We start from the raw sequence: 27,024 nt of genomic DNA on the forward strand, positions 1-27,024 counted from the left end.
GTTAGGTTTTATGATTCCTAAATTCCCTTCCACATTCAAGTTTAAGAAAGAGAATCATACAATTAGTTTCAACCCACTAGACAATAGAGGGAGAGAAAGAAAAACTGGTCAGGATATTTTTATCCTAACGAAGTATGAAGTCCTATCAACAGTTACCTAAGCCTTCAGGAAGACTTACTAAGTTGAAAAATTTCAGCAGTAAGATTAGTGACATGAAAAAAAAAAAAACCCAAACAGATCAAGTTTAATCCAACTGAGACTTATTACAGACAATTATATATTGCTTTAAGTTTTATAAAGCACTTTCTGTATCGAGTCTCACAACCACTCTATGAAATAGATTCTACAGATGTTAATAATCTGATTTCAAAGATTAGGAAACAGAAGTTGACAGTAAAATGATTTGCCCATGAGTATATAGCTATTAAGTAGCGGTGGTATTAAGATGTTTTAAGTGGTATTCCAAGCTAGGTCTTCTGATTTCCAGTCCAAGATTCTGCCCACTGTACAATGCTGCCTCATGACCACCTAAGGTTGTAGAACAAAGATCACTCATCTCTGCATTTTGCTTCCTTGAAGCATACACCATGAAAAGAAGTAATTACTCCATCCAGTATAGTGATGAACTTTGGGAACTATGATAATCCTTTTATTTTGATGCATGGCATCCTTCTTATGAAAACCCTTGAATGGCATATCAAATTTTAAAGCTAATTTTGAAGCTAATGATTTTAAGCTAATTCTGTCTGGAGAAAAATTTTGCAAACTTCCTTGAGATAATTAGTAGGATTCTTTTTTTTTTTTTTTTGTGAGGCAATCGGGGTTAAGTGACTTGACTAAGGTCACACAGCTAGTACATGTCAAGTGTTTGGTCTGGGGCCGGATTTGAACTCAGGTCCTCCCGACTTCAGGGCCTGTGCTCTATCCACTGCGCCACCTAGCTGCCCTTAATTAGTAGGATTCTTGAGTCACACAAAAGATGTTGAGAATGCCTAGAGACTGTGAAGGCCCTCAAGTCACTATCGGTCAGAATTCAGAGTTCTTATTAAAAGCACTTATTAATTTTTCACATTTTTATGAATTGAGGCACCAAGTAGTACAACTCAACAGAGCTGTGTGTTTTGGGGCTTACCAGTATTTGTGGGCAAATAAGCTCACCTGTTCAGCCCTTGACAATAGCCAATGGTAGGGTTCTGCCAGGAGAATGCAAGTAGTATTCTCCGGAGTTTGGAGATAAATTTAGAAGAGGGGCTTGTAAAGTGCTTGTTGTTAATTAAGGTGCGATTCAAGTCTAGCTCAATCTGCCGAAAGGCTGGGTGCTCCATGGTTTCACACTTTTTGAGCAGTAAGTCATAATGGTTAGGTGCTTGGATAGGCCTGACCCGGAGGCTTATCATCCACTTCCAGACCCGCTGGCGGTGCTCAGGAGGAATGCCACTCCGGATCAGATGCTTCAGGTCTGCAGATGGCATAAGTTCTCCAATACTATTCCATTTCTCACGGAGGGGTTTCTCTACTGCCTCATGGTTCAAGAGATTATTAGATCTTATCTCTAGAGCCTGGATTTTTGCCAGAAGTTTTAAGTCCTCAACTTCATAATCAGGGACAGTCATGAATCCGTAGTCATCATATTCACTGTCAAGAAGACACAAAGTTGGCAGTGTATCATTATAGAGGTAGGACTATATTCACAGATATTTCAAAAGACAAAGAACAGAAGAACTTTAACTCAATGATTTTCATGGCTTAGGAGCGCAACTAGTCCTACTTCCATATCCAAGCTTGTCTTCAGGGCCAGACAAGGAACAAATACATTTATTAATTGTCTGTGCCCATGGACTTATCACTAAAGGTTATGTAGAGGGTAGTGGAATTCTTATTACAGCCTTCATTTCTTTCTCTGTAGAATAAGTGGGCTGGATGAGATGATCTCCAAGGATCTCTCTAATTTTGACATTCTATAGTTCCTTCCATTTCTAAGACTCAGTGTTCTGTGTTCTAAGATTTCTTTCAGATCTATGGTTCTCCAGGTTTACATGCAATCCTATCTCAACATACAGTATTATTATCAGAGGCTACAGGGAGCTCTTTCATTGCCTATAGGATCACAGATCCAGAGCTGGAAGAGCCCTCAGAAACCTTGAAGTCCAACCTTTTCATTTTGCAGATGAGAAAACTCAAGCTCACAGAGGGAAGGTGATGTATCCATGTCCCATAGGCAGTGTCAGAGGGGAGATGGGAGTCCAGAGCCAGGGATCATTCCATTGTACCTCACTGCTTCCCTATGGGCAGTGTTGCCAACCCAGGGCTTATGGAAAAGATTAGGACCCTGAACCTGGCTAAAATTCAAATCAGAGGCCAGGCCTGTCTTTTGCTTGACACGTGCCCTACAATATGTATATCTACTAACCATGTCCAATAAATTTCTGCTTATCTTTAGAAAAAAAAATGTATTGCTGTGAAATTCTTTTTAATACTAGATCAGATGCCACTGATAACACTTCTGGGTATATTATTAGAGTTCTAATATCTATCCATTTGACACCTTCAATCTTAGATATGGAAGGGCAGCGGCTAATACTAGTTCTCTGTCAAGTTCTATCCTCAGCCCATCCCTAACACTAACTCCTCTGGCTTCTGTACTATTATTTTCTTCCAGGTTTATTTGTTAGGCAGAGGCTGAGGAGCTCTTCAAATAAGATTTCCTAGATTCTACCTAGATTCTACCACTGAAAAGTCTGCCTTCGTCAAAGCCTACCTCGGGTCTTGGGGTAGGATTTGTCTCATTTGTTGTGTAGAATTAGTCAGTAAAGGACCAAAGGGATTTCCAAGATACAAAGACAGGTAGGAGCAGAGTACAACTCTCACAGGCAAACCTCCTCACCTGATAGGATTCAATTTCATGGAGTCTGCTGCTCCTTCCTTTACATCCCACTGTAGAGCTTCATGAACCAGTTTCTTTAACATCTCCCCATATTCACTGTCCTCACTGGGCAATGTGTCCTGTAGCTTCCGCAATACAGTGAGGTATTTGCTTTCAATTTGACAATTCTTTGCTTGGAGATACGCACACTGGAGGGGAAGGTGACAAAGGAGATTATGCAAAAGGAAGGTCAGGGGTGTTGTATTTGGAGTTCAGATCAAAAATAGGCAACTGCAAACCTCAAGTAGTTTGCTTCTTAACCCAACACTCCAGTACTATGTTAAAATGTGCTCTGATAGTAGGCTACATGTTATCAATTTTCTAAACCAGGCGTGGGGAACCTGTGACCTTCTCGGTCCTGAAGTGCGGCCTTCTGACCAAATCCAAATTGGTTTTGTAAAATTTGAATTCAGTCCAAAGGCCACACTTCAGGACCTAGAAGGCCACAGGCTCCCCACCCCTGTTCTAAACTAACCAGCTGAATATCTCTCATCAACTATACTTGTAGTTTTCTTTGGATTTGTTAGAGACTAATGAATTCTTTGAATTCTCAATTCACAAAAATATCAATTTCCTTAAAATTACTGATTTGGATGACAACTTACCTAGCCATAACACTAATATCTAAATATTGTTAAATTTTCTTGATTATCTTCACTCAAGTTAAATCAACAAGCATTAACTGCTTGAAGGTCCTCACAATCTAATGGGGGAAACAACATACAAACAACTATATAACAAACAAGATATATCCACAGTATAAGCTGCAGATAATCACAGAGGGGCTGGGAAAGACTTCTTGCAGAAGGTGGGATTTGAGCTGAGTCTTGAAGGAAGCCAGGGAAGCCCAGAGGTGGAGATGAGCAGCAACAGAGCTGAAGGCAAGGAGGGAAATTCGTGAAAACGCCTGGAGTTAGAAGGAGTACCTCGTGAAAGGAGCGGCAAGGGGGCCTGAGTCCCTGGAATGCAGTATACAAGGTAGAGAGGAAGGTGTAAGAAAACTGCAAAGGTAGCAGGGGGCCAGATTATGAAGGGCTTTAAAAGTCAGACAGCAGATTTTGTTTTTGATGGAGGCAAAAGAGATCCTCTGCACTTTAGTTCCTGTACTCGGCCTTTCCTGGACTGCCTTTGTCTATTGTCACTGAAGTCCTGTTGAGATAATTAACATTTTAATTAAAAATATTATTAAAATTTACGGCTAGGTGATGTAAAAACAAAAGATATCAGTGAAAATCCATTAAAACTTTTTTTTTCCATTTTATACAGATCATGGCAGATATTGTCTACTGGCACCCAAGTGATTCTCCCTCCTTTCTCAAGGAGTTCAGCCTTTGGCTAACTTTTTCCTCTCCACCTCAATGCCTGCTCTTCACTAGAGGCCTCTAACATTCACGCTGATGCTTTCACAAGCACCCTCATCTCTTAGTTTCTCAATTTCCTCAAATCCCATGACACTGCTCTACTCCATCTCAATCCCACATGTGGATACAGTCACAGTCTGGATTTCACCATTACCCATAAATGTTCTACTTTCCTAATAAAAAACAAGACAAAACAAAAACTCTGACATTCCTCTTTCTCTATATCTTAATCCTCCTAAAACTACTTTCCCCCTCACTACATCTTATCCCTCAATCCCTCAGGATGTTCTCAGGCCATTGCCACTGCTTTGTTTTGTTTTTTTGGCTAGGCCATAGGGTTAATTGACTTGCCCAGGGTCACACAGCTAGTAAGTGTCAAGTGTCTGAGGCTGGTTTTGAACTCAGGTCCTCCTGACTCTAGGGCCGGTGCTTTATCCACTGCGCGACCTAGCTGCCCCCATTGCCACTGCTTTGACTTCACTTTCTTTCTTTGCCAATCTTGACCCTATAATTAACAAATTCATCTCTATGCTTTTCTCTTCAGTCCTTTGTCCCAAAGTTGCTCATTTCTTGCAAGATTCTAGCCCTGAATTACCTCTAATTTTGGCCTTGATCAAACCTACTGCCATACTGCTCAATGGAGCTGAAGGAAGTTACACAATGATGCTGACTTTAAAAACTACAAATTTATGTTATCAAACTCCTTGGCTTTCATTAAGTTATAAAAAATTAATATACCCTTACCATTCCTCCTACTAAGCAAAACAACAACAGCAACAACAAAGTAAAACCCTAGACACATGCATTCATAGTTCGGCACAAGAGATTCCCACGTCGAGGTCTCTCTGGCCTCAGACACCGCTGAGCAAAGTCTTTTCCTGGACACTTTCTCCTTTCTAAGTTTCTGTTCCCTGATTCTTTCCCGGTTCTTCTCCTATCAGTCTGACTGCTTCTTCTCTGTCTCCTTTGCTGTCTCATCATCTATATGACGCCCTCTAATGTTAGAATTTTGCAGTGAGTAGTTTTTAGGAATCAAAGAGAAAGCTGTAGCAACGGAACAGAGAACGCAGGCAAACTTTGCAAGGTGATCTGGAAAGCAAGGGGGAAGGCGAGGATATTACTGAAGGGGAAGGATCAATCGCAGCTCAGGAACAGAGGGAGGCTCTTAGGGTGACAGGACAATTGGAAGCTGCCTGGAGGACTATGTTACTCTTACTTTCATCAAAAGGACTTTCTCCTTCTCAGCAGCATTTCTCCATATCTTTGTGACCTGGTGGATTTCAGAGTTCAGGAACTGGTTCTGGGTCCTATAGGCTTCTATGTCATCCTGGAAGGAAAGGTGTTTTGGCTATTTAATGAAGCTGTAAATATCTAACAACCACATGGACAGTCAAACTCTGATACCATATCCCAATTTTTTAAAGGTTTGTCACCTTTTTAACAAACTCCTCACTCTTTAGTTCAGTAGTAATTAAGCTCACTAACATTACGTTTAATGCCCAGCCCAAAACATTGTCATCATCCCAGTCTCTGAACTTTTTGCTGTTTCTTGTTATAAGGTAAAGCTTTTTTTTTCCCCTTTCCCCTTTAAGGCCACGGGTTCCTCACCCCGTTCTAAACTAATCAGCTGACAATCTCTCATCAACTATATTTGTAGTTTTCTTTTGGATTTGTTAGAGGCTAATGAACTCTTTGAATTTCCAATTCACAAAAAAATCAATTTCCTTAAAAATCACTGATTTGGATGACAACTTACTTAGCCATAATACTAGTATTTAAATTGTTAAATCTTGATTATCTTCACTTAAGTTAAATCAACAAGTGTTGTTCAATGCTTTCTCTCATGTACATCTATAAATATTGTTTTAAAGTGTGGAATACCTTACTCATAAAACTACAGCTTAGAAGGGATTATAGATAGCTTCTAATTCAATCCCTTAATTTTACAGAACAGGCACTGAGGCCTAAAGTGACTTCCCAAAATCGTGTCATATGCAGTAATGAAACCAGGATTTGAATTCAGGTTCCCTGACCTAAATACAGGGTTGTAGAATTTCTACTACTTCTCCCATTAGAACCATCAGGTTCTTTCTTTACGTTCCCAAGGCTTAACATGGTGCCTGGTTCACAGTAGGCACTTAACAAATTCTTAACAAATTGACTGACAATATTTTTGTGGATTGCAAACTCAGTACGAATCAGAAGTACAAGGCAACCCCAGGAGATGATATGATCTTTGGCTGCATTAAGAGCATGACCAATGCCAATTTGTACTGCTGATTCATACTGAGTTTGCAATCCACTAAGAACTCCAGATCATTTTGAAATGAATTATTATTGTGTCATTCCTTTGCCAATCTATACTTAGGCAATGATTCTTTTTAAACCCAAATGTAGGACTTTACATCTGTCCCTGTTATTGTTTGATCTAGCACTCCTTTTGGATCCTGACTACCATTCCACCAAGTTAGCTCTCCTTGCCAGCTTTGCATCAATTGCAAAAGGGTTAAGCAGGCCATCTCTGTCTTCATCCTAGCCACTGATAACAATGTGCAACTGCCTAGGGCCAAAAGCAGGTCCCAAGGTAATTCCCTTAAATCTCCTTTCTATTATTTACCCTGAGGCTGCTGCCTGCCTTAACTGCATGGTATGGTGCCTAAGAAAAGAAGAGCCTTTATAAAGCTAGGCTTATAAACCCAAACTTATAAGTGATGGCAAATGTCATGCCCTCCCAGAAATATTTGCATTTAACAGAGATCAAAGGCTTAATGTAAAAAAAAAAAAAAAAAAAAAGAAATTCTAGCAATGAAATCTCAGGCATCAATCAGTAGGAGGGGAAAGATTTTTTTGGAAGGCTGAAATGAGGTCACAAGTAGTCTTCACTGTCCCGTAAGGATGTCTCTGCCTTAGACAGTATCTTAGGAGAAGCAGTGCCATTTGGTTATTGACCACTGTTAAAGAGCAAGTCTCTAAGCAGTAAGAGAAGAACTATGTCAAAAGATTCTTGAAAATAGTGGGAACAGTTGCTCTGTTATCTTCCTAAAAGATGCTTTTGAAAGGGGAGGGTTCAGCCTATTCTTAAACTAAATTAAAGGTTACTGGAATAGAATGTTACATGTATTGGTCTTTGCTCTTAAATACCTGCTCAGGAAAGAATGTAAGAGAACAGGTAAAAGGACCTGATGAAATGGATATATTTTAATTTTCAAGTGTTTGAAAGGTTTGGGGAATTTTTTTTACTAATATATTTTAGGTTTCACTTCTATTATTTTGAAGTCTATTTTAAGTCACTTTCAGTTATCCACTGAAAACCTATGTTGCTAGAAAGGTTCTACTGCAAGTTTCACTATTGGAAAAAAGGTTTTACTTCAAATTATCTGACGGGAATACTTTCAAAGAGTTTACAAACCTGAGATGGCTAAAAAACCAGTGAGCTCTTCCAATGTTGATATCTGCTGAAACTTGGTTCCAATACTAACCATCAGATTTGCTTGAAGCTCCAAACCAAAACGGACTGCGTTTATTATAAAAGTACAATGCCTTATGTCAGATTTTTATAAGCTAAGCCTCAAGCTTGGTCATTATTTGTATGGGAACTTTGACTCTATATCTCTGAATGATAATTCAAGGCGCAATAATAACAATCATCACTACCACCATGACCTGAAGTGTCATGAAGTTGGTGACGACTTACCCAGAAATAGTTTGCACAACTGCTTTTATTATATCTAGCATAAATAGTCATGTTTTTCTTGTTCTAACGGTCCATACAACCACAAGGAGTAGAAATAGAATTCTGGGGAAGTGATGATATAAGAAGGTGAAGGGATCAGGGTGAGGGTGGGGCTTGTGAGAAACTTGCCGCTTTGTCTATTTCCCGCCTACCATTTATATTCTTCACTGCTGAGAGGAGGCTCAAAGCAAGGGAGAGACTTTAGGAAACAGATCAAGCTTCCCAAAAGGCCCAGTGGGACAGAAGACTGATAGGATCAAAAGGATCTTATCTTTGCATATTGGATAGTTGAATACCGTGCTCAGTATTCCACACAAATTACTGATTAACAAATCAATTGTTCAGTGGATGAATGAATGGGGGGGGGGTGGCGGTGGTGGTGGTGGTGGTGGTGGTGGTGGTGGTGGTGGTGGTGGTGGTGGTGGTGGTGGTGGTGGTAACGTTTTAGATTCCACACAAAGTCTATTTCCTTTAATTATTTCCCAGAGATCCCTGAGGCAGAGCGAGAGCTGGCTAGTTGGCTACTTTTAAAATGCCATCTCCAACAGCCAAAGGAAGAGAAGATTTTGCTTAACTAGGTGACCTTAATTATGAAGTACAGAGGTTCGTACTTAAGCAAATTCAGACATCTGGGTCTTTTCATGGCTATCTGTTACAATAAGAGACTAAAGTCTGAAAAATGGCAAAATTTCTAACTGTAACTTTAAACCCTAACTTGCTGTTGGAGGATACTTTTAAACAAAAGGCCTACTCCATAATCAGGCCAGCCCTTTCTGGAAGTCTTCTGGGATCAGCTTCATGCCTTTTCCTCCTCCATTCCATCCCATGCTTTCCTTTCTCCCTTTTTGAGGTCCCTGAGTCTTTCAAAGCTTCATATTTTCTCATTCACTTCCCACAATGGCAGGTGTAGGGTCTTGTTTGCATGCATGGTTTTATTCAGAGTCATGGGCTACCTGTTCAAATAGTAAAAATTTGAATAACCAGGGATCAGCATCCTTGGAATCCTCAGCCTTCTATAATATAATAGTTTCCCCTCCTTCTCCCAGCAACACTCCACCGAAAAAACTTGTCGAGCAGCTAAGAGGCAACTCTAGAGAACCCTTAGAGACTTGAAGATCCTTATTATACCTGATGCTCTTGTGATTGGTTGGTTTTCTGGGCAGAAGGAAAGGAGTATTCTGATTGGCTGCTGATGTCTATAAAAAGCCAGGCTTCTTACATGAAAGCTGAGAAGCACAGGAGAAGTTACAGGAAACAGAAGAGATAGGAAAGAAGAAAAACAAGAGGGATGAGATCAGCACTGGAGGTCATACATGCTGATAATCATATACAGTGGTAATTGAGCATGGCCACAGGTGGGAACCAGGAACCACAGCTTACAGAATCTCAGAGTGGGAAGGGATAATCAGACAATAATCCGACCCCATTGAATAAGAATCCCCTCCACAACAAGAAGCCCGTTAAGTGGCCAAAGTAAAGCCATCTTAGAATCAAAGCTCCAAGTTCATCTAGTACAACTTTCTCATTTTATAGATAGGCCCAGGGAGGTTGGGTGACTTGTCCAAGGTCACACAGAGAGTGTCAGAGGGTAGGATTTGAATCCAGGTTCTGACTTAAAAATAAGGGCTAAAAAGGTGACATCACTTGACTAAGGCCATTTGGGAAGGGTTATGCTGGAACTGGCTTGGACCAACTTGTGAGAGTCAATTGTTAAATTTTCAGTGTAAATATTTACACCTTGGAAATCAACCAATGCTACAAATCAGTGCTTGGTTTATTGTTTGGTTGACTGCCTATACTTAAGAATGTGATTGAGAAAATGTTAAGAATGCAGATTAAACTTAAAGTGTGTTGTGCATAACTCCCCCTGCCCCCCGCCGGTTGTTAAACATTTATAAGTACATCCCTGCATATGGGTAACCTTATGGCAGAGCTCCAGAGCTAAAATTGGAACTCCAGGGTCAGTATGTCTCCCATTGCACCACCCCATTCTTCTCCCAGTGCTGCTACTCTGCTGCCTTTGGTTATCACTGAGTGGGTGCTCAGGGGATTAGTATGAAGGCCTCTTCCTTCCTCAGTGACTATATTGCCAGGGGTGGAGGCTATACCTACTCTTGACCTCAGTCACTGCAACAACATCCTCCATTATCAGCGCACACCCAAGCAGACAGGGATACCCATCCTCTCCCACCAAGCCTCTTGCCCCAGCACCTATTCTCTGGACTCTTCACTGTATTCAGGAGCTAGAAAGTTCTGTTCTGACTCTTGCTCAGACACTGGGAGGGTGTTGTAGTGACTAAGGAACTGATGCTGGGTTTAGTCACGTTCCCATATGCCCAATCACCCAGTATTTACCAATTCAGAAACCTAATCTAATTTTCCTCCTTGGTTGGTGTTTGAAAGATCACAGGACCTTTAAGGGTGGGAGCTTGAGTCAAATGATACTCTGCTAGTAAACCCCATTTCCTCCTATTCTTATCCATGTGATTCCATTACCGTCTTCCTAGGCAAAAACTCCTTTTGCCTACCACCCCCTGCATTCTAGCCCCATCCATCTCTGCCCTTCCCTTCCTATGCTACTCTGTCCTTCCTTGTCATTTTGTCTTCTGGGATCCATTTCTATCATTAACAAACTTCTTTTCATATTAAACTTCCTCCTCTCAAACTTTCTCCATCCAGGGGTAAACAGTGAGCCCCAAAGTACATCAATGTGACATGAACATTGCCAGTCAGTGGAGTTTAGTAGTGTGGGGAAACATTCATCATACAGGGGTGCCCCAAAGGTTCTAGGACAGTTTTAAGATACTAAACCTTAAAACTGCCCTAGGACCTTTGGGACACCCTATATACAGGGAAAAGCTAACATTCAAGCCATTTTTATCACATGGTATAATAACTGAAGTTCACAATAGTCACTATATTTTAATTTAGAAAAAAAAATTCTGTGCAGTATATTCCTTTTTATAAGTTTTCTTTTGGGGGAGGAGGGGGCACTAGGCAATGGGGTTAAGTGACTTGCCCAGGATCACACAGCTACTAAGTGTCAAGTGTATGAGGTCAGATTTGAACTCAGGTCTTCCTGACTCCAGGGCAAGCGCTCTATCCACTGTACCACCTAGCTGCCCCTCTTTTTTTTTTTTTTAATAAGTTCTAAGTATATTCTAAGAAGGCAGGGAAATATACAGTAGATTTTAGAAAGATTTTTTAAAAAGCTAATAAAAAAGTTTCTCCATTTAAAGAAAAGGTCTTTAACTACTTGAAAAACTCAGTTATTGAGAATAATTCACTCTCTAAGAGATGTGAATTAGCTGATGCTTTACTGTATTTAATATATAACCCAAGAATATCCAGGAATCATCACATTGTATCTGTGATCAGTAAAAAAAACTAATGGGGCAAATTGAATATGACAGGCTGGGAAATGCTGGGGACTGTTGTAGTTGGGTTGTAAGGCAGTTCTACATACCTTCAAATGCTCAACCTTTTCATGAGGATTTAGGAAGGTCCCAGAGTCCAGCCCATCGGCTGCCTTTGAGGGGTCCATGAAATTCTTGGTCACTTTCTCCATCAGCTTGAAGATAACCTGTTGCTTGGCATGGTTCTTGTCCATTAACAGCTGCACATGCTGTTGGAGTTCCTTAATGTGCTCCTCCCTCAGGCCCAGAGTATCCTCAAGGGCTTTCTTGTCCTGTTGGAGGCTCTCCACATGCTTTCTCAGCTCAGCAATTTGTCTCACTTTGTGCCGAACCAGCTCAAGACGGTCTCTATCTTCAGTGGCTGTGAGGTATGTGCTACAGGCCCGTTTTTCCTGCTGGGCTGCTTCAAGAGCTTTATGCAGAATCTTCACAAGTTCCTGACAGGTAAAAAAAAATTCAAATCAAATCAAACCTCTTGTTAATCGTCTTCTGCCATAACCCCCCCGCCCCAATCCAGACAAGGTAGGGGGCATGAAAATAAAACTGGAGCTGCACAGGAAACATGAGGAATTAGAAACCAGTTGCTCAGGAGATAAGGATCTAGTCAGCCTTGACCTAGGCTTTGCTCAGAACCTGGACCTCATATAACACTCATGTCTTATAGTCCAATTCCCACCCTATTCCCCAATTCTATCAATTAAGTCCTTATTTTTCTCCCCTGTGCTCAAGTCCATTTCTGAAATATCTAATTTCAATCAGTAAATGGTTACTCATCTCAAGATGACTCTCACTGGTTATATTAAAAATAAACATAAAATTAAAAAAATAAATTAAAAGTTAAAAATATTAGATTAAAATGAAAATTAAAATAAAATTAAAAATAAAATAGAGAAATCTAGCCATCTAATATGTTTTTAAAAGAAGGCAGCAAGCACTTATTAAGCAATTACTATGTATGAAGCACTGTGCTATGTCGGGTATACGGAGAAAAAAAAACAAAACCGCCTCTGTTCTCAAGGAGCCCACAGTGTAATGGAAGAGACAGTTCTCCTACTCAAGTTCCACCTTCCCTCCATCTCCTTACCAGAACTTTCTGACCAGTAAATATTTCTCCTATTTCACTGTTATCAGTTGCAGTTAGTTTGAAAAACTCTGTAGTCAGAGAAATGAGCTAGATGATTGTTTAAGTCACTGTCACAGGACTTCAGAGCTTGATAGGATGTCAGAGATTACTTACAAATGAAGAAACTGAGTCCATCAAAAATTATGTGGCTCACTCACTGATTGAAATGAGGACTTCATAGCTAGTTAGTGAAAGAGCCATGACTAAATGAACCAGCTAACAAAGAAGAAATGGCAGGGAAGGTAGACATGATATTATTGACTGGCTGAAAACACACACATATATATGTAAACATAAATATATATATTTGTATAAAGAGTACCAGATTACTGAGGGTCTTAATGAACACCAAAGAAGAGATTAGGAGAGTTATTTGTGCTACTTACCTCTCCCGAATATAAAAACTCATGCCTCTTTCTCACGTTTCCTTTGCTTGGAATGCCTTCCATTGTCCTCTATGGATTCCATTTATCTTTAGGGAACAGATTAAGACTAATCTCCTTCATGAAGCCCCCTCTCAGTACCCCAGCCCATAGTCATAATAACCTCTTCTGAATTTCTAAAGCATGAATTTTCTGTACCATTTATTTGGCACTTCGTATATGCTACCTTGCATTGTTAATTGTTTTTGCTGTGTATCTTAGTGGTATAGTGGATAGAGAGCTCACTTCAGACCCTGGTAGATGGGGATTCCAAAGGCCACCTCTGACACATCAACTTTACTGCCCTGGACAAATCACTTAATCTCTTGGTGCTGTAGGCAACTCTCTTAGCCTAAAAATAAAGTGAAGAAAAGGTGCCTACCTGCACTGATAGAAGGAGTTTCCTCATCTGGAAGTTCCCTTTATAAATGAAATCACAAGTCTACTCTTTAACTTGGCTCTATCCTTATTTTCCCAATTAGAGTATAAGCTCCTTGAAGGTAGGATACATGTCATTAAACATCTTTGTAACCTATTTGATTTAAAGTTAACCAATCCTTAATTAAGGTTTAATTAAAAATTGTCAGTTTAGAAATATCTGATTACTTCCTTTTATTTCCTAGCCAGGTACTATTTCTAGCCTGTTAAGATAGAAATACTTCCCCATTGTTCTCTCCATGAAGGCTAAGCACTGAATATCCCAGATAAACTTTTTCTAGGTCTAGGTCTTTAAGTCCCTAAAACTGTATAGTCCTGGAAGAAAATATGACCAGCTACCTAATTTAAATTACCACATTAATTTCAATATATTTAAAAAACCTTTTTATTCTGAATTTAAACATTAAAAAGGAACATTTCCATATATCTAGAAGAACAAGGTTCTATATAATACTGTGAATTTCCATTTCATGCTGTCTGCTTTAAAATAAAAAGTATATAGTAAGTTCTACATATTACTTTCAAAACTGTTCTCCTTAGAGGCAGCTAGGTGGTACAGTGGATAGAGCACTGGCCCTGGAGTCAGGAAGACTAGTGAGAGGACTTATAATCATTTCTGTTTAAAAAAAATAGAAAACCTGTGTTTTAAAGAACTTTAAAGTACAGACTCAAGAGTCAAGAGAAACTAAGAAAGTTGTATTAATTTGCACAAAAGGCTACATGATGATATAGTGCTAACATTTAAAAGGGAGAGAAGAAGCAAATATCCCCTCAGACACTTGACACATACTAGCTGTGTGACACTGGGCAAGTCACTTAACCCCAACTGCCTTAAAAGGAAAAAAACAAAAACAAAACTGTTCTCCTTATTTGTGCTTCCTTCTTAACTTTGTTCTACTCTCTTCTGAGAATTAAAAAAAAATATTTCAATGGTGCTGTTTTTCTGGGTATCATCTTTACCTCCCCTTCTCCATTAAAAACCAAGAGAAATAAAAAACCAAACCCTGTTTTTTCTTTCTTTTCTTTTCTTTTTTTTACATTTTTCTTATTTAATTCCCCCATTACCCCTTTGAAGACATTAAGGGTCTGAAGGGATATTTGCTTCTTCTCTCCCTTTTAAATGTTAGCACTATATCATCATGTAGCCTTTTGTGCAAATACATACAGCTTTCTTAGTTTCTCTTGACTCGTGAGTCTGTACTTTAAAGTTCTTTAAAACACAGGTTTTCTTCTTTTTTTTTTAAACAGAAATGATTATAAGTCCTCTCACTAGTCCACGAAATGTCCCTCGCCCTTATACTGGGGTTCATAGGTCAGTTACTCTTGGTTGTACACCCATCTCTTTTGCCTTTTGGAATATCACAGTCTAGGGCTTGTGAGATCCTGATTGCGGTTTCTTGGGCGCAGCAGCGACAACCAGTGCAATGTCAGAGCACTGAGACCAGGACATAGTATGTAAAGTATTGTAACGAAAAAAAATGGCAGAAATATCCTTTCTTAGAGATCTTTAAGGCTGACTGAATCTTAAGTACTGCCAAGTTGGGACTAGAGTTCTGTGTAGTTGTTATCACCTGACTGTGAAATACAGGACAGAATGTTGGACTGTAAATCAGGGGAGACCTGAATTCCTAAGGGTCCTAAGAATTAGGAGGACCATATCCTTTTCCTACCACGAGAGTTAATTACACAAAACAAGAACTTTAAGTTTCCTACTTTAAATATAATTCTGGAGAACCTCTTATTCAGGAAATGGAAAGGGCAGCTTTGTCATCTTATATGGCTTGGTAATGTGTAAATTCTGGTCACAGTTTCCTAGTAACTGAAGCAATCTGATTAGGTGGCAGTTTCACCACCCTCAAAATCTTCTGAACTCAATAAAAATCAGGGTAAGAATGTTTGTTTTTATGCTTGGTAAGGACTTGTTTGTTTTTGTTACTCTTTTTACTGGCACGCCGACAGTGATTAAACTTCCAGCAGATCCTGAAATAGTACTGTCAATCAGAATATGGCAGGAAAAGGAATTCATTAAGAAAAGATATTTGGTCCCTTAGCTAAGCCCAGAGTTTGAATAAGCCTTGCAGAGGCAAATTTGTGCTTGCCTCATAGCAAGAACTGGCAGAAAGCAGACTATTTCAGAGTCCCTCCTCTAAACACAATAAGCAGGTAACATCTGATGCCACAGAAGGAATCTTGGGAAAAATGCCCTATGCAGCTAAAAAATTCTAAAAATGTAACCGTTTAGTAGCTTCTTATTTTCTGATTTAATTTAAAACAAATCTGAGCTCTCAACAAGAGCATGCAAAAGGAAATAAAGAAGAAGGAATGTCTCCTAAAGGTATTCAGTTTAGAGTTTTAAAATGAAAATAAATGCTCTAACCTTAAAAAATTACTGATATAAAAATATACATTACCAAGACAGAAAAAAGTTTGAGTGAAAAACACTGTTCAGTATTTTTATAGGATTAAAGGAGCACAGATTTAGAGGTATGAGGCTGAGAGTTCACCTCGTCCAAGTTGGACTTTTTTTACACATGAGAAAATCGAAGCCCAAGAGAAGTAAAGAAACTGGCTGAAGGTCACATAGGTGAATGGGGCAGGATTTGAACCAAAGTACTCTGACTTCAAATCATTTACTCAAAGTCAATTAATTTACAGGAAGGACTGGGGGAAAATGCCCATGCTAGAAGGTAGTCAACTGTTAAAATACCACACATATATTACAGAAATATGCAGATCTCTGTGTATGATAAAAAATGACAGTTTTTCAAGTTATTTCAGTAGAGAGAACAAAATTAAAAGAAAAAAGGAACAAAGATTAGTTGTGTAATACAATCTAGGATATCCAGTTCCTGTCCGTGAAGCGTATATCACTTTGAGGGCAAATTCACTTACAAACATCCCTGATTTGAATGCAATATAGAGAACTCCTGTAACATACATTCCTAGAAATCCTGAATTTCATTTGTCTATGTAGGGTAGAGCAGGCAACTGAATCATGACTTTGAAAGTACTATGTCAATGTAATAAGACTGAGTGACTACCTCATCTTATTTCCTAACAGATGTAGTCTCCAATGAACTACATTATAACTGGATGATCCATATCCTGAACCATATGTTAATTCATGTTTTTTCTCTAGGCAGCATACGTGGTTGGTTTAATTATTTCCTTCAGTTGACATATGTCCAATAGAACCACAAAAGCTTTCCATATGCCTAAACAGATGGAAGTCAGGGACAGGTATGATTTCTATTCTCTTGGTGATTTGAGTATTCGTATTAAAAACATCAACTTTGTATCCACTGGACTCCAGAGAAGTCTGTTCCTTTTTAGCATTATCATTAAAAATGTCTACAGTAGCCAATGTACTGTCAGATTCTTGATATAGAAAACGCTAGTCATATAACAAGAATTCATTTGTTCAATGAGCATTTATTGAGTGTCTACTTGGAGCACAAGTTATTTCTAAGGGATAGCTAGGTGGCACAGTGGATAGAATGCTGGGCCTGGAGTCAGGAAGACCTGAGTTCAAATCTAGTCACAGACATTCACTCTCTATTTGATCCTGGGCAAGTCACTTAACTTAGTTTGCCTGTTTCCTCATCTGTAAAATGAGCTGGAGAAGGAAATGGCAAACCACTCCAGTATCTTTGCCAGGAAAATCCCAAATGGGGTCATGAAGAGTTGGACACAACTGAAACGACTGAACAACAATAATTTCTTTATCTTGAAAAGCTGATAGTTTTGTGTCGGAAGTAACACATACATACATGAAATGACCATGGAACAAGTCCAATTCAATATCAAATAATAAGGCTGGCAAATTTGAATTCAGGCTATATTCTGACCAGGCAAGGACTGTTTAGGTCTTTATTACCTCTGACCTGATTATTGCAAGAGCTACTAACTGTTTTCATAAACTTCAAACTCCTCCTCAAATCAGCCTGGATACCACAGGCATAGTATACTTCTTAGAAACAAAACAAAACCCCCTAATTTAACCACTAATTAAAACAATGGTCTTCATTTCTTTGTTCCTTTCCCCTGACGTGGTAGAAGAAAAAGAGCTCTGAGATGATGATAATGATGCTAACAGCAACAATAGCGCTAAAGGTTTGCAAAGTACTTTATAAATATCTCATTTTATCCTCACAACAAGCTTGGGAGGTAAGGGCGAGTATTATCCTCATTTTACAGATAAGGAAACTGAGGCAGAGGTTTTGACTTGCCTAGGGTCACAGGTAAGTGTCTAAGGCAGAACTTGAACTCAGGTCTTTCCTGTCTTTAGGCCCAGCATTCCATCCCTTGTTCCACCGGCTGCCACAGGTAGCATAAAAGCCACTGTGTCTTCTTTTTAGTTTTCTCTCCTCAGCTATTTAACATCTTTAGATGCAGTGAGGTGTAACTTGATTTGCATATAACACTCATTTGGTCTCTGGCCTTCTGTTCCTATTTCAATGATCACCCCTACGAAGATACCCCCAAACCTTCTCCATAATTCTCTGCTTCCATCTACTTTTTGACCATCTCAACAGGATGTCCGTACCTCAAATCTAACATGTCCAAAAGTGTACTCCTCAGCTTTTTTCCCCTCAATCTTGCTCCTCATCTGCCAAACAGCACCTTTTTTAAAATAAGTTTTTATTGATATCATTTGTTTTTTATATCACCAGTTTCCCCCAGTATTCCTTACCTTCCTCTTCTCAGACAGTCATGTCACATAACAAATGGTATTTTTTTTAGAAGACAAAGGTATAGAGGAGGTATGGCTTGCACCATATCTTTTCAGCCTTATTTCATACAACTGTCCCTTGTGCACACTGTTCTGCCCAACTGGTCTACTTGCCGTTCCCCTTATTAGTATTTCATCTCCTGCCTCCAGGCCTTTGTCCAATCTGACTGTTCCATTCCCTGTCCCTGGAATCCCTGCTCTACACAAGGTTCACGAGGGCTAGCCACCTCTTAGAGGAAGCTTGTTTTGGCCCTCCAGTTGCTAGTGATTCCCTTCTCTTTCCAGTTATTGTCGATGTATGGGGTATTCCCTTCAGGAAAAGGTAAGAACCTCAAAGGCAGGGACTCCTATTTTTGTCTTTTTATTCTGAGCACTTGCCATAGGACTTAGTACTTGCTGGAATGCAGCACTGTTACTCAGTTCACAACACAGATTTTTTTCTAGCATTTTAGACAGAGTGTAAAGAGAGCAGGTGATTCCTTTATTATATTAGTGATCTCTCTGTATGCTCTGAGGCCAGGCAAATTTCCCTCATGCAAAGTTTCGGACTCCATCACTGTCAGAGTCTGTGACAATTTAGACACATTTAGGCTAGCATTAAAGCATATTTTTGAATAATCTATAAAAAAAGATTTAAGAAAAATAATAATATAAATGAGATATGCTTACCTAGTTAAGAGAAAAAAATTTCAAGCATTTTATGAGCACTTATTGACAATACAAGGGTGATATGCTAATTACAAAGAATTTTTACATATAAACACAAGAAATGCTAAATTGAGTTGGACCCCATGGACTATCCAGTATTTTGTCTTGTTTGGGATATAATTTTCCCTTCACAACATGCTACATGTAAATCACCATTAATTTACCTAAGATCTCTGTGTGTTGAACTATTTTCATCTTCAGCCTGTATATTACCTTGGAGATAACAATTTCCATCTATCTATTACTGGCTTTGTAGCAGATGAGAAGTTGTGAAAAACATACTTAATGTAAGCATGTCTTCAGACATACAAAATTAGTTGAGGCCAGCTTTATATTGTAAAGATGAGTAACACTCCACAGTCAGATGCTGTGAGAACCTTCAGGCCACACTGAGGCTCTGGGAGGAGACTTTGGCAGAGGGAGAAGAAAACTGAAGTGAACCGAAGTCAACTTTACTTTGCAGAAACTATGAGCATTACATATTCACACTTAGCAATGAGAATATGTAGAAAATGGAATAATAGAGGTACATTTTATGAAAATTAGAAAAAAAATTACTGACTCTCTACTCACAGATGTTTTTGTCTTAAAACTACTTCCTTCAGTTTCCAAGGAGTTGCCCCTAGTTCTCAAATTCCAAGATTTGATGGAGAAGTCTGTCCCTGTACCTTTGTGATTTTTACATGCTACACTTACAACTCTACTTTTCTTTTTTCACGGTGAAAATATCACAATCTTATTAGGATACTTTGACCTTTTTAAGTTGCTTTCTTTCCTAGTTCTGTTATGATTCTCTTGCAGGTTGGTGATTAGAGCTGTAAGCAATATCCCAGGTATTATTGCATCAGGGGTTTCTATAAGGATATAAGGCTGCTTTGCTTATTAAAGCAGTTCCTGAAAAGTACCTCTCCTTGACAACACCTTTTAGTTAAGTTCTCCTTCATTAGAATATAATCTCCTTTTGAGTAGGGATTGTTTAGTTTAATGCATTTGTCTTCCCAGCATCTCTCACAGTGCCTGGCACAAAGTTGGTGTTTAATAAATACTTGGTGATTGATTAACTGCATATTCCTAAAACTATTAACACACTCCATAATTTTTCAAATATTCTAGAAATCAGATTTTAAAATAATTTAGAATGATTTCCTTCTCCATTTGGATGAATTCATTCATTCATGGGATAAATATTTACTAAGTGCCCCCAGTACACAAAGCATTGTGCTAGGTGATAAAGAAGATACTCAGTATGAACAAACAGTCACTGTCTTCATGTAACTTAAAGTCTGGCCAGGAGATAGAACAGAGACACCATTAATTGTAATATATTATACATGGCACTATTATAACCTTCCAAGCAAGATGTGAGTTAGATGGTTACAAAATAAAGTTATGTGAGGGAAAGTCAGAACTGACTGGGAAGAAAAACAATATAGTCTTCATGGAAATGATCGCCTTGGAACTGGGTTATAAAGGCTGGGTAGGAATTCAATATGTATGGAGACAAGAGACAGAATTCTAGGCAAAGAAAGAGACAAGGGAAAGGGATGATTGTTCTTCCCAAATTGTTGTAATGAACTTACTTGTTGGTGACCAAGTTAAAAGGTGATAAATATACCAGAAGACATTTATGGAGCCAATACTTACCTTTTGAGACTTTAAATCCTCTGTAAGAGTCAGAACCTGCTGCTGAAGGGCCCCAACTTTTTCCTGAACATGTTTTTCACATAGGCCTTCAGTAAAGATATGGAAGTTACTGTTCTGCTTTCTGGCTTTCTGAATGAAATTTGCTGTCAGACCCAACTTCTGTGTAGATCTTGAATATTCCTCTATTTCTTTTCCTGTTGAAGAGGGGAAATTCAGAAGTTAGCAATATTATTAGGGTAAAGCAGAAAATCTGTTATGAGGTTAAGGAAAGGTAACAGATTATTTGAAATGTCAGATACTAAGAAGGAAGGACTGAAGTAATTGGGATGATTTTATTTGTGAAAAGCCCCAGGACTGACTTAATCACAGTATTCTCATATATAAAAGATTGAGTGAAAGATAGTAACCAGATATTCTCTATCTTCACTGAACACTCAACAAAAAGACTTTTATTTTCAAAAGCTAAACATAATGCCAGTAAATTTAAAAGGCTAAAAAAGTCTCTGCCTCTCTATTTAAAAAAAAAAAAGTCTCCTAGGTTCATATGAGTCTGTGCAGGGACCCATGTATATATCTGCTTTAGACAGATCTGACAGTTTCTTTATCTAATCATATAGAGGGAAGGAAAAGCTGGAAATGAGAAGAAAAGAGAAGGGAAGACTGAAAAATATGAGAAACGTAAAATTTGCAAGCCAAACAGAATTTCTGCGGTTTTGAAAAACTATCTGAAAAACTGTTAAACGTTAAGTGTAATCTCAAAGAGTCAAGCTGACCTCTACTACTGCGTGATTAAAACATATTCATAAGAACATAAAAAAACCGTATTTTTTTAGACTCATAAATTAGACCAAAATCTTGTCTGCTATGGTATTTTACCAATCAGTGTTTCATGTGAAAGGAGGTTGTCATTCTCAATGACAGTGACCTTAAAAAGTATCTATGGGGCTGGGGCAAATCATTTCCTACCTGTGGGGCTCAGTGTCTTCATTTCTAGAATGAAGAGGCTGCACTAAATAATCTTTAATGTCCCTCTCACCTCTGTGATACACAAAATCACCTTAAAAATTTAACTTTTTAATTTTATGTATCAAAACTGTCCATTTTGTGTTCTGTGATCTGCTTCTATCCTTTGTTTGAACTCTGTCCTTGTGAAAGGTACTTTCCTACTCATGGAGAGACATAGGCACGGATATACAGGCACAAAATAACACATGTAAAATAGATACAAGACCACCTTGTGGGGCAAACTGTCATGGCCAATCTTGGACTTGGAGAAGAGACTGAGGACAAGTACCTCCCTCCTTTCCTTAGACAACTAAGAGACTACTGACGTAGAATGTTGTATTCATCGTCAAGCATGGTCATTTTGTCAGCTGGTTTGGCTTAACTTTTTCTGTTAAAAGGGAAGCTCATTCTTGAGGCTACTCCCCAAACTGGCATTGCCCAAGAAATCTTCCTTCTCTGCCAGAAGGCTACATTCTGGGCACATGCTGCTTAGGAAATCTTTCTTCCTTTCACAGACTTAAGACCACAGTTCTAAACCCCTGCTCTCTGGCCATATGGACAAGCATGCGTCTACCTCTTCTGTGTACTCTGTTCTACCCCACTCCTGTTGTTGCTATCTCTTGGACTGCAAAAGTACACAATCGATCAGGTGATCAATCCACAGGTATTTAATAGGACCCTACTATGTACCAAGCACTCTGAAGAACTCTCTTGTCAGGCCACGTGGGCAAGAAAATTGCGGGCGAGGATATTATGAAATCAGGCTGGAGATGTAACATGACTATCTAGTAACTTTCCTTTAATAATGATTATAAATGCTATGTATTTGATCATAGTCTTCTTATATATAAACTGTTATCTGAGAGGCAGCTAGTGATCTCACTGAGAAAGAAATGGATCTAAACTCCCCTTGGGTATTAGGATGGTGAATGAATCAATGTTTATAAACGCTATTAAGATCCTGGAAGCACTGAAATTTCTCTATAACATAGGCAATAGAACCCACGTGTCAAAGGTTTTTCTGTGATGTCTAGGACCTTATATAACCTCAACAGTCTTTATCTTACCCTCAGTTTTATTTTAAGCTTAAAACTGTTATACACCTGCTGGGCATGGTAGTGCACACCTATAATCTCTGCTGCTGGGGAGTCTGAGGCTGATGGGTTGCTTGTGCTTAGGAGTTCTGAGCTATAGTAGAGCTAAAGCCAATCAGGTGTCCCCACTAAGTGAGGCACTAATATGGGGAACCACTGGAGAGGGGTGAATAGTCTCAAGGCAGAAATGGAGTAGGTTAAAGCTTCTGTGATCAGTAGCATAATGGGGACCAAGAGTAGCCAGTGTACTTCAAGTCTGGGAGAAATAGGGCGGCTCAGCCTCACAATAAAAAAAAAATGAATAGAATAAAATGAAGTAAACTAAGCCCTCTTACCTCTACTGAAGGGTCTCAGTAACCCACATTCTGACTAATAAGTCATTAAATCTTTGGACTTCAATAGATACATAAAAGTCACTCAGTTCATCTCCCTATCTTCAAATAAATCTCATTTTAAATCACTCCATCTCCCTGAAAAGAGCACTCTTTATTCTTTTCTTAATATCCAAATAAAGGATTTAACTAACCTTGATGATTATTAAAAATACACTGAGGGAAGAAGAAAAATTTGCAACTCAAAATCTCATAAAAAATGAATGTCAAAAACTATCTTACATGTAATTGGAAAAAACAAAATTCTATTTAAAATAATAACAATAAACCACATTGAGATCTTTTGGACAGAGTCCAAAGTAACCTGGGAGACTGACAGAAAAAAACTGAGCTGTTTCTTAACTGATTAACAACAAAGCAAATCTTTTTTTTTAATTTCTTTTTTTTGTTAATAAATTTATTTATTTTTAGTTTTCAACATTTACTTCCACAAGATTTTGAGTTCCAAATTTTCACCCCATCTCACCCTCTCCCCACCCCAAGATGGCATGCATTCTAAATACCCCTTCCCCTAGTCTGCCTTCCCTTCTATCTCTCCCACCCTTCTCTTATCCCCTTCCCCTTCTATTTTCCTGTAGGGCGGGATAGATTTCTGCACCCCATTTCCTGTATTTCTTATTTCCCTGTTGCATGTGAAAGCATTTTTTTTTAAACATGTATTTTTAAAACTTTGGGTTCCAAATTTTGTCCCTTCCTCCACCCACCCTCATTGAAAAGGCAAGCAACTCAATATAGGTTATACCTGCACAATTATGCAAAACACTTCCATAGTAGACATGCTGTGAAAAGCTAACTCTATTTCCCTTAATCCTATCCTGCCCGCCCATTTATTCTATTCTTTCTTTTGACCCTGTCCCTCCTCAGAAGTGTTTGCTTCTGATTACTCCCTTTCCCAATCTGCCCTCCTTTCTATCATCCCCCTACTCTCTTGTCCCCTTCCCCCCATTTTCCTATAGAGTGAGACAGATTTCCACATCCAATTGAGTGTGTATGTTATTCCCTCCTTAAGTCAAATCCTATGAGAATAAGATTCACTCATTCCCTCTCACCTTCCCCCGTTTCCCCTCCACTATAAAAGCCTTTTCTTTTCTGTTTTTTTTTTGTGAGATAATTTACCCTGTTCTACCTCTCCCTATCCTTCTCCTAGTATAATCCTCTCTCACCCCTTAATTTTATTCTCCAGATATGACCCCTTCATCTTCAACTTACCCTGTGCCCTCTATCTATCTATCTATCTATATACATACATACATACAAATAATTTTTTCCCTCCAACTACCCTAATAGTGACAAAGGTCTCATGAGTTACAAATATCATCTTTCCATATAGGAATGTAAACAGTTCAACCTTAATAAGTCTCTTATGACTTCTCTTTCCTGTTTACCTCTTCATGTTCCACTTGAGTCTTATATTGGAAAGTCAGATTTTCTATTCAGCTCTGGTCGTTTCGTCAACAATGCTTGAAAGTCCTCTATTTCACTGAATGACCATTTTTTACCCTGAAGGATTATACTCAGTTTTGCTGGGTACGTGATTCTTGGTTGTAATCCTATCTCCTTTGCCCTCCAGAATATTATATTCCATGCCCTGCGGTCCCTTAATGTAGAAGCTGCTAAATCTTGTGTTATCCTGATTGTGTTTCCACAATACTTGAATTGTTTCTTTCTGGCTGCTTGTAATATTTTCTCCTTGACCTGGGAACTCTGGAATTTGGCTACAATATTCCTAGGAGTTTTCCTTTGGGGATCTCTTTCAGGAGGAGATTGGTGGATTTTTTCCATTTCTATTTTGCCCTCGGGTTCTAAAATATCAGGGCAGTTTTCCTTGATCATTTCTTGAAAGATGATGTCTAGGCTCTTTTTTCAATCATGGCTTTCAGATAGTCCAATAATTTTTAAATTCTCTCTCCTGGATCTATTTTCCAGGTCAGTTGTTTTTCCAACAAGAAATTTCACATTGTTTTCTAATTTTTCATTCTTTTGGATTTGTTTTACAATGTCTTGATTTCTCATAAAGTCACTAGCTTCCAATTGCTCTATTCTAATTTTTAAGGAAGTATTTTCTTCACTAATCTTTTGGACTTCCTTTTCCATTTGGCCAATTTTGCTTTTTAGGGCATTCTTCTCCTCATTGGCTTTTTGGACTTCTTTTGCCATTTGGGTTAGGCTATTTTTTAAGGTGTTATTTTCTTCAGTATTTTTTTGGGTCTCCTTTAGCAAGCTGTTGACTTGTTTTTTGTGATTTTCTTGCATCACTCTCATTTCTCTTCCCATTTTTTTCCTCTACTTCTCTTACTTGCTTCTCAAAATCCCTTTTGCGCTCTTCCAAGGCCTGGGACTGATTCATATTTTTCTTAGAGGTTTTGGATATAGGAGCTTTGACTTTGTTGTCTTCTTCTGGTTGTATGTTTTGATCTTCTTTGTCACCAAAGTAAGATAATATAGTCTGACTCTTTTTGCGCTGCTTACTCATGATCCCTGGCCAATTACTTGAGTTTTAAACTCTTTGTTAAGGTAAAAGTCTGCTTCCAATGTGGAGAGTGTACTGTCCCAAGCTTTGGGGGTTTGTACAGCTGTTTCAAGAGATACTTCTAGGGACCTGTAAGTTTTCAGTTCTTCCAAGGTGGATGATACAGGGCGAGGTGTTTCCTCTCCACAGATAGAACAAGCTCCACCACTCCAGCACTCATCCTTACCCTACAATCGCCCCTCAGAACTGTGACCCAGATCCAAGCATGGGCACAGCAAGAGATTCCTGCCTCAGCACTAGCAAAGAGATACCTGCAATCCCTCTCTGATCAGCTACTCGACTGCCCCTCAGTCTGTGGGCCAGAAGCTCAGGAGGCAGCCGTGGCCAGCGCTGGGGACTTGGGGCTGAGACCCAGCTTCTCCTCTCACCGCAGTCACAGACTTTTTCCACCGACCTTCTGAGTTGTCTTTGGCGTTCGTGGGTTGAGAAGTCTGGAAACCATCTCAGCTGTCCGCGATTCAGTCCTCTGAGGCCTGCTCCAGGTTCGCTGCGACCTTCGTGCCCACACCAAACTGCACTCCTCTCCCAGCCCGGCATGATATACCTTCCCGATCAGCCATCCAGGTTGTCTTGGGCTGGAAATTTATTTCACTCTGTCTTTTTGTGGGCTCTACTGCTTTAGAATTTGTTTAGAGCCATTTTTTTTTTACAAGTATTTGGAGGGATTTGGGGGAGAGCTCAAGCAAGTCACTGCTTTCACTCCACCATCTTGGCTCCGCCCCCTGAGTTCCAACAAAGCAAATCTTGAGTTCTCTAAAAGTGCACAACAGGTCATGTTTTATGTACACCCTGCCCTTAGCACAATGCCTGGCATATAGTAAGGCCTGAATAATTGCTTGTTGATGGATTGATTGTGGGTTGCCTTGGACCCACTACCAGATAATGCTGGTAAAGTAAGTTGTGTTGTTTATAACCTAAATAGGTAAGAAACAGACACATAAAAGAAAGTTATAGAGATGAGTTACCAGCAAGTCCTGGGTCTGCTTGTAAATGTTGTTCCTCATTCTGATTTTCCCCAAACTTCTGGGATTCAGTCCCTTGGGAAACATGGCCATTTCCCCTGGACTGCTTGTTGCTACAGATGTTATGCATTGTGTTTCTGGAAACAAAACGATAACAAAGGGAAAGTGAAGTGAGTCTCAAACTTAACCAAGATCCTTGAGTGTAGGAACAAACAATGCAACAAATAGAGTAGATATTCAAAAAATATTTTTAAAAATGTGTGAAAGAAAAAGACAGTATCAATATGGAAAGGCACTTTTACTCAGTCAACATGCATTTACTAAGTACTTACTATATGCGAGTACTGAGCAAAGCACTGGGGTACAAAGAAAGCAAAAACAGTCCCTTGCTCTCAAGGAACTTATACTCTAATGGGCAAGACAATATGTAAACAAATAGGTATATTTGGGATACATGCAGAAAAGGTGAAAGGTAATATTAGAAGGCAAAGCTATAGTAGCTTAGGGGACTGGGAAAGGCTCCCCCCCCAGCTGAAGGTGG

General features: G+C 39.1%; 1 protein-coding gene across 1 annotated transcript in view; it reads right to left on the reverse strand.

Annotated features, from left to right (window-relative positions):
- LOC114025576 (TBC1 domain family member 2A-like) overlaps positions 1-27,024 on the reverse strand; it is a 64,118-nt gene that overhangs the window by 14,570 nt on the left and 22,524 nt on the right. The window contains exons 4-9 of the mRNA XM_027839059.1: positions 26,487-26,620; positions 20,501-20,694; positions 11,484-11,870; positions 5,501-5,611; positions 2,885-3,072; positions 1,159-1,635 (exon numbers count right to left, since the gene is read on the reverse strand). Coding sequence (XP_027694860.1) covers positions 1,159-1,635; positions 2,885-3,072; positions 5,501-5,611; positions 11,484-11,870; positions 20,501-20,694; positions 26,487-26,620 — 1,491 coding nt within the window. The remainder of the gene's footprint in view (positions 1-1,158; positions 1,636-2,884; positions 3,073-5,500; positions 5,612-11,483; positions 11,871-20,500; positions 20,695-26,486; positions 26,621-27,024) is intronic.

This window comes from Vombatus ursinus, unplaced genomic scaffold (assembly GCF_900497805.2).
Source record: "Vombatus ursinus unplaced genomic scaffold, bare-nosed wombat genome assembly UNPS02014832.1, whole genome shotgun sequence".
Taxonomy (NCBI): Eukaryota; Metazoa; Chordata; class Mammalia; order Diprotodontia; family Vombatidae; genus Vombatus; species Vombatus ursinus.